The 8,673-nt window shown below is 34.4% G+C and overlaps 1 protein-coding gene across 1 annotated transcript; it reads right to left on the minus strand.

The window, feature by feature from the left end:
- Nucleotides 1–1,842: 1,842 nt before the first annotated feature.
- LOC121259353 (receptor-like protein 13) lies at nucleotides 1,843–8,286 on the minus strand. Its single transcript, XM_041160903.1, has 8 exons — nucleotides 7,748–8,286; nucleotides 7,346–7,504; nucleotides 5,921–6,085; nucleotides 5,760–5,834; nucleotides 5,372–5,527; nucleotides 4,948–5,022; nucleotides 4,648–4,794; nucleotides 1,843–4,392 (listed from the first exon to the last, which is right to left on the minus strand). The coding sequence occupies exons 1-8, from the start codon at nucleotides 8,199–8,201 to the stop codon at nucleotides 2,171–2,173; spliced, it is 3,453 nt and encodes a 1,150-aa protein (XP_041016837.1). The 5' UTR covers nucleotides 8,202–8,286; the 3' UTR covers nucleotides 1,843–2,170.
- Nucleotides 8,287–8,673: the final 387 nt, after the last annotated feature.

Genomic DNA, 8,673 nt, shown 5'->3' on the forward strand with positions numbered 1-8,673 from the left:
CGGCAAGTGGCTCCAAGTCAGTAAATGGAGATACTGGTAATGAAACTAATGTTGTGTCTCTCTCCATGGAAGACGATGTCTGTTAAAGGGACATGTACATTCTCATGGCATGCCACTAATTCCCAAAGTTGTCATGATAAAGGATGTGTTAATGTTAGCGGGTCCACAAGTTTGCATACAGGCATTGGTTTGGCATTAATGCAGGATGTGTGGTGGAAATTCATGTCGATGACTGATAAACTTCCAGGAAAGCCAAACATGGAAGTTGCACCATAATTTTTCAGCAAAATTATTTTCGACATGGGCCGAAATTGAAATGCTTGGAATTGGTTTATTCTGAGTGGGTATGCTTTTATGGTGGAGCATGATAGCAGAAGCTATGAAGATCTTCATTACGTTAGAGCGTGGTTGTGGGATTAGCCAAAGTCGCAAGGTGGAGATTGTTGGATTTACTCTTTTGGAGTCTCACACCGGTGGGTAAAAAGTAAGGAGAAGGCCTCAAGGCCTATAAATAGGGTGCTTGGCCTTTTAATTAATTACACCAAGTTATAAGCTTAATTAGTAACTTGTGATTCTAAGAAAAGTCCTCTATTATCCTTTTCTTGTTAAAAGGAAAGAGGTGAGAGTTAAAGTTTTATTAGTGGGAAAGCTTTGTAGGTGTCATTTTGGGTGAGGAGAAAAATTGTGTAATTGTAATAATTTTTCACATAGTGTATTTTCTTCTCTGGGTCTGGTGGTTTTTCTCCTATTTTTGGGAGTTTCCATGTAAATTCTTGTGTTGTTATTATTTTTCTATTTTTCTTCATATTTCACCAAAAAGTAGATCCTGTGGGTGAATTTGGGAGGTCCAAATTCCTAACAACCTCCCTCATGCATATTTTACTTATTAATTAAAATTTTTACCGTTTGTATCTACCAATTATATGTTAATTATAATTATGATTTTGACAACTTCACCGGTGGGTAAATAATAATTAAAAAAATATTATTATTTTGACTAATAGATAGATAATCTAATGTGGGAATAAGTTTTGAATGGAATAGCCAAATGTAAAATCATGAGATATTATGCAAATTATGATTCTGCATTTGCATAATCCAATGAAGATGCTCTAATGATGCTCCAATTGTATCATTGATTAGTTATTTTGAAGTATAAATCATGTGGTACTTCAGACTTTCCATTTAGGGATTACAAATTGTATCAAAGACTATCCGAATTAGAAATGTGAGACTTAAGCTGTGCCACTTACGAAGCACACGCCCAACGAGGACGGCAAGAATTTAAAGGGGAGGATACCCCATATGATGTGTAAGGGTAAATTGTGTATGAGATTCTACATTGTTTGAGAATCAGAAGTTATTGCTCTTTATAATGTTCCAATGAGTCTCTAATTATAACATTGACTAATCATTTTGAAGTATAGGCAATATAGTTTAGACCTTCTATTAGAGTGTTACATGAACACATTTAAGAGTTCATCAATGAATGGAGACTTATGTATGATCATTTTTATAATGATTTACGTTGCTCCCCTTTTATGACTTACATATTTACATTTTCCTTGAGCAGTTCTAGCAATCCTATTTTTAAAGTCATAGAAACACACTAAATTAAAGTTCTTTGATTGGAAGAACAGGTTATTATTAGCGATAAAAATAGTTTGGGTACTTCTTTTCCAACCTGCTGGGATCATAAGATCGAATATCAATATAACTTCAATGAAGAAACTAACAGGCCAGGCCACTCAAATTGCTGTAAATATGTATAGTGAGGCACAAAATAGTTATTTACGTCCAAAAATAATCGCCTCAAACCTATGCTCTCCGTGTGTACTGCACTAGCCTCAGAAAATTCCGGCGATTTACGTGCGAAGGGAAAGACAGCAGTTTTCGGCGATTTAAATTTTTCTGGACTCAGAAAATATGTCTAATTGCGGCAATCACCTTTTGCTAGAAACTTCAATGAAAGCCAGTTGTCTATAATAAGACAACTTTCAGCATAAAATTATAATAAGAATTACCATATCGATGAAACAGGGGAAGTGAGTTCCTTGATTCATAATAGTAGAGCGCAACCACCAATATTGGCTTCAATGATTCATGTACACAACTAGCCATATATCATCACTACCTTTAAAGATGTCCATTTAAACGGGGAGATATCAATCTAATGTCGACATAGTCGATTTGACAACCTAAAAAGGGGTATAAAAACTGTAAAATAACTCCAGTAGATGAGATCCTCAATCAAATTGAAGCACCTCTGCCTCCAATAAGGATTAATATAAAGGATACCAGCTACCATCGAAAAGAAAATAATGTAAGATACTGAGAAGCTTGCAAAAAAGACTAGAGGATCTACCTCATACCATTTCCTCTCACTTGCTTTTGGATTTGACTTTTCTGCTATGGGGCTACAACCATTCTCCAGTGGTGGTCCGCAAAGAAATGGATTTCCTTCATAGCTACTATTCTCAAAAGTCCCAAATTGATTTTTCATATCAGGAACTTTACCAGATAAATTATTGTATGCAACATTGAATATTCCCATAAAATTCAAATCAATCAATGTCGAGGGAATTTCTCCACTCAAATTATTGTGAGAAAGGTCCAAGCTTTCTATCGAAGCCAAACTCGAAAATTCCTTCGGAATCGAACCTGTCAATTGATTGTAAGACAAGTTTAGTGAATGAATTGAAGATAATTGTCCTAGTTCCACTGGGATTCCACCTGTTAGTTTGTTGCACGACAAATCTAATCCAGACATATAATCAAGGATGCCACCCTTGTAGGAGCTAGACCTGTACTTCGTTACAAACTCAACCTCAACTTGATTATCATATGGTACATCTATATCGGCATTCGGAAGATATTTCTCTAGAAGACTTTCATATGTTGGAGTTTCTCCCATGTACCACATCGTAAAAGTAGAATAAGTTTGTGAAAAGGCAAGATCTACTGCATTTATCTTCCCAAAGGTAGTATTTTGAAAACAATGCGGTATAGTCCCAGAAAAGGAGTTCCTTGAAAGATCCATTATGCCTATTTTCTTTAGCAAACATATTTGGTTTGGAATCATGCCACTGAAATTGTTGCCTCTCAACAAAAGTATTCTTAAGTTAGAAAGTGTACTGATTTCAACAGGAAGGATGCCAGAAAGGTTGTTTTCTCTAAGGTCCAATGTCACAAGAGATGATGAGTTGAAAAGAGCTTTTGGTATAGATCCTGTAAGCTTGTTCCCTTGCAAAAGCAGATTAGACTGTTCATCCAAGCAAGAAGGTAAAGGTCCCGAAAGTGAGTTATGAGAAAGATCTATTAACCATGTTGAACCAAATCCACATGGAATGTGACCCTCAAAAGAATTATTACTCATGACAAGAGCTCCCCCAAACATTATTAATTTTCCTATCCACGTGGGAATTGTACCTGACATGTTGTTGTTCCCAATATCAAACAGATTCATGGCACTGAAAGTTGATAATACACTAGATAGCGTACCTGTGAACTGATTGCTGTTCAATTGAAGCATAATTAAGGCTGACAATTTGAAATGCTTCGAGAAGATTTCACCCTGAAACCTATTATTTTGTAAATTCAAAATATTCAATGAGGTACATTTGGAAACCAATTCCTTTGGTACCTTCCCCGAGAATCTATTAAAGGACAAATCCAATACTTTCAAATAACTCATGTCACCAATTGAGGATGGAAGATCACCTTCAAAACAATTTCGGGAAATATTTAGAGCTTTTAAATATGGCATTATCTTTCCAATATTTTCTTGAAGTCGCCCATCTAAGTGATTTCCTGATACATCCATCCAAGAAACATTAATATGGTGCTCTGGTTGTAAATAAAATCGACCCTCAAAAGAATTATTTCTAAGATTTAGCAGTCGTAGCCTTGCATTGTTTTCTAGCAACCAAAAGGGGAAGCTTCCTTTCAACTTATTGTGAGAGAAATCAACTACTTCCAATCTGTGTTGATCAAAGAGAAACTTCGGAATATTGCCGGTTAGCTTGTTCATATTACAATTCCGCAATACTAGGGCCGTTAACTGAAATAATGGGGTCCAACCGACTGGATTTTCAGTTTCAATCTCAAGTTTGTTGTTGTCACTGATAAATCGAAACACCTCAAGCTTGGAATGATTAGCGAATAAGCTGAATGAGAACAGACCCTCAAAAAGATTATGACTGAGATCAATATACTCAATAGTTGTGGGACTCAAGCTGGCTACCAGAGATGAAGACAAGTTTCCAGTGAAACGGTTATGAGATATATCAAACAATCTTAGTGATGACATATTGTTTATGCATCGAGGAAGGATCCCTTCAAAGTCATTGCCAGAAATATCAAACTCTTCAAGTTTCTTCAATCTGCACAAATCTATCATAAGAAATAAAATTAGGAGAACAAATTGGCCAGTTCCCTCACTTTAATATTTTTTAACAAATCAATTTGTATGTATGTGTATTTATATCTATAATAAAAAAAGTGAATGGTTAATTGCTACGTTTTCCAATGGGAACCAATGAAAATAGCTAAATCATGCAACCATTAGCGCCTATCTTTAACTTGTTCTCGCATTCAATACTAATGAATTAATTGAAGATGGGTGATTAATTTTTTTTTCATACTCACCTTCAGTTGGGAAATCTCCATTGAAATCATTGTCAGATAACGATATAGCCTTCGCTGAAGATAGTGCCCCAATATATGGAGAAATACTCCCAATGAAGAGATTTCCACTCATATCTAAAATCTCCAACCTACTTAAATTTGCCAAATCTACCAAGGGATTTGAAGACAGAAAGTATGAGAAAAAATATAATTTAGAAAGGTAAAAAAGATTGATATTAAAGAGAAATTCTATAAATTCCCTCTCATTAACTTGCATAATTTATCTTAGCCTTAATTGGATATTAGTGGATCAGTTATTACCTGGGATTGGTAATCTTCCAGTAAGTTGGTTATCTCGCAAGATCAAGACCTCCAAGTTGCTTAGATTAGCCATTTCTATATCACATAGTGAATGAACACATTTGTTAGTTTGAAATTATTGTACCGAGAGATCCAGATCATGATCAGCAGTACATAACTTGCCATATTTTGATTCAAATGTGCATACTGAAAACAGCATAGCTCATGAAATTAAGCATGCATGCTCTATCACAATGTAACCACAAAAGGGATAACAAGATAATCAAAATCAAAATAAATGCTAATAATATTGGTATATAATTTTGTTAATTAGGATTAATTCAACTAATTGGCGTAAGATTTCTTCATGGTATTCTTGACCAAAACAATGCTATTTCTTAATTGAAGAATGTCAAAAACCTCAAGTTTAAATGCACATATATACCTTTGATAGAAAGAGGCCCTTCGATTTCGTTGGTACTTAGGTTCAAAGACTTGAGGGTTGGGAGGGCGCCCAAAACTCTTAAAATTTGCTTCCCGAAGTGATTGGAACTTAAATCTAAGTGCTTTAGCTTGCTCAGTTTAGACAAACCATGGAATTCTGAAGAAAAAAAATATATCAATTGTTAAATTCAATAACACAATAATATCCTTCTAGTTCTAGTACTGGGTTCCTTATTTCACTAAGATTTTAATTAATTAGTTTGTTTCACAGAATTAGTACAATAAAAACAAAACGTCTATCGATATTTAAACTTGATCATGTGAAGTTTTGGGTAGATCGACCATTAATGGTAGCACACCCTTGTCCTTTTGTGAAGTTTTGGAATTACCTTTGGGTGTTAAGCCGTCAGTGAGACCATTGCTACTTAAATTCAACCTCTCCAAGTTTTCTAACGCCGATAAGTCTGCACAAAATAAAACAGGATGATGCGTGGGAATTCAGTACTGCAAATTCTATAAATTAATAAAACAGATCAACATGCATGCGTGCCTTGGGCAGGTAAGGGTCCTTCCATCCAAAGTCCGGCAAGATTCAGATTCCTTAGGGATGATGATTTGACTGCAGTACTCAACGATGACATGGTGCTCCTGTTGAAATGAGTGTAACTAATATCTAATGTCTCCAGGTTCTCTAACCTTGACAAGCTTTTAGAACCTGTACTTGTACATATTTTGTAAAATGAAAAAGCAATTAATATGCAGTCATCGATAGTATTTACAAGAAAAGTAGTATTTCAGATCTTGTTTGCAAGATATGCACAATTGGAACTTTAATTTTGGGCAAATAAAGGATTAATCTTGCATTGGTTTCTCTAAATGCATCTTCAAAATCACATCATTTAAAAATTGATTTTACATATTAAAAAAAAAGTCACATATTAGATTATGCATCTTAATCAAATAATAATAAAATATTATTTTTCTATTTTTTATTTTTTTATTCGGGAAGGGGTAGCAATATCAATTCTATATGTCTAAATATTATCAATTTCATATATCAAAATGACCAATTTTATCAATAAATATTAATATGTATTAAAAAACACGTTGTATCATCAATTTAATATAAATTTCCTATATCAAAATCATCTTAATACAAATTTAATAAAATTAATTTTAATGAGTAGGGAAGAGAAAAAACAGTAAAATAATGTTTAGAGAGTGAATAAAAAAATACTATTTATAGTTATGCAAAATTTTAAAAATACATAATTCAATATAAATAAATTTAAACAGATATTATATAAATATGAAGATGCGTAAGTCCTAAGATCTGATTAAGGTTACGTTTGGATATTGAAGTGAGTTGAGTTGAGATGATAAAATATTGTTAGAATATTATTTTTTAATATTATTATTATTTTGAGATTTGAAAAAGTTGAATTATTTATTATATTTTGTATTGAAATTTAAAAAAATTATAATGATGAGTTGAGATGAGTTGAGAAGTGTTTAGTAACCAAACGTACCCTAAGTTCTTGCTCTAACTTGAAGGACTCGGGTGAGAGAGAGATGGAAATATCAAGTGGGGCCTACATCATCATTTATTGCTGCCCGATGTATACGGATATTAATAAATCGTACAATCAAGTGTCTTTCTTTCTTCCGCACTTGAGGTTTTCAAGTACGGTAAGAACTTCAGGACTTGGGAGATCTTTCTTTACTGAGGAAAGTGATTTGTACAGTTCTAAGATATAAATTTTGTGTATTTTCTATTTTTTAAACTTCGTGTACTTTGTTTTTCAAAAAAATACCAAATTTAAGTCTCAAAATGAACTTGTAAAACTTACATACTTTAAAATTGTATATACCATTAATATTTTATAAAAAAAAATTGTTGTATCTTAAAAAAGAAAGTCAAAAGTATAACCAGAAATCTATATAATGCGAAAGAAGACTGCATATACAAGAATACCTGCAGCTGTTGCCCAATTTCCCAAATGATTATTATGCGCAAGAACCAATGTGGTAAGGGATGAAAGTTGAGTTAGGGATGGTAAAATGCTATCGTCAAAGGAATTAGAAGCGAGGTTCAATACCACCAACCTTCTCAATACAGCTAGACTTTCAAAACCTGCAAGAAGATTATTGGAAGTGTACTGTAGGAAAGAAAACAAAGAGAAATGAAGGCTGATGTACGGACTGAACACAAGAAAAATGCACCAAATATGGGACCTTTTGCTCACCTTGTTTATTTTTTCTTTTTAATTTCATTGTATTGGTTAATCAAGGTCAACTAAATCATAGCATGGGGTGGTGGTTTTGTTGTAGTGTGAAAGTTGAAGCAGCAGCAAGGGACACAAATTAAAAACCAAACCTTCATTAGCTATGCAACCACCAATTTCATTGCCGGACAAATCAAGACTTGTTAGCTCCTTGAAAGGCTGAAACAGGGAAACATTCAGCAACCAATTATGATTCTTGTTAATTGTGGCTGTTGAATCGATGAAACTGTCTGTATAAAGGTGTTGTTTTATATCATGGAGGGAGAGTTCAATGACATGACCCGTGGTGCAGTTGCACGAGACTCCCTCCCAACCACAGCAGTCACTGCTCATTCGATCTGCGTCTTCAATCCAGGAGGGAAGACGGTGGCCAATGTGATAATCGGATTTCAGAAAAGCCTTCAGTCGTAAGAGACCAATCCTCTCTTCCTCCAAGCAACCTTTGTACTCACTGAATTGCACAAACATCACTAATCCCCACATCAAAAACTTCACCAAAGACCACGGCCTCCTGATTGGAAAACATTGCCGTAGACCTGGGTTCATGATTTCTTGCTAATTAATCAGCTTGTTTTTGTTGGTAGCAGCTAGGCACAAAATTCTCACTCTAATTTTCTCCACCTTAATTCTACTGATATAGACACATGAATGCGACCTTTAAAAAGGGAAAATTAGACCGCGTGAAATACAGGACTCTGGACTGTTCATTGGCTCAACTTTAAAGTTAGAACTTAGAAACTCTAATTATTTCCACGTTGATTTGGACTGATTCCACCACATACGCAAAAGACTTTTAAAAGTGGAAGATGACCTGAGTTGCTAGACCGCGTGAAAGACTTAGTATTTCCACATTGACTTGGACTAATATTTACACCCACATCTTACTCCGTAGAAAATACCTTAATTTCATATGAGCTGTCGGTTTCAGTTTAGTATTCGGAAATTCAGGTATTTTCTGTCAAATTAGCTTATAAAGCCCCGGGTATTGATAATTCCAGTGGTTTTGGGGGCCCTAGGA

This window comes from Juglans microcarpa x Juglans regia, chromosome 4D (assembly GCF_004785595.1).
Source record: "Juglans microcarpa x Juglans regia isolate MS1-56 chromosome 4D, Jm3101_v1.0, whole genome shotgun sequence".
NCBI classification, from domain to species: Eukaryota; Viridiplantae; Streptophyta; class Magnoliopsida; order Fagales; family Juglandaceae; genus Juglans; species Juglans microcarpa x Juglans regia.

What these genes read in the sequence shown, in the direction of transcription:
- LOC121259353 (XM_041160903.1), bottom strand. Translation starts at nt 8,201, where the DNA reads ATGAACCCAGGTCTACGGCAATGTTTTCCAATCAGGAGGCCGTGGTCT. An exon ending in AGGACCCTTACCTGCCCAAG is followed by an intron (nt 5,835 to 5,920) that starts GCACGCATGCAT and finishes TATTTTGTGCAG; the next exon opens with ACTTATCGGCGTTAGAAAAC. An exon ending in TGACGGCTTAACACCCAAAG is followed by an intron (nt 5,528 to 5,759) that starts GTAATTCCAAAA and finishes TTTTTTCTTCAG; the next exon opens with AATTCCATGGTTTGTCTAAA.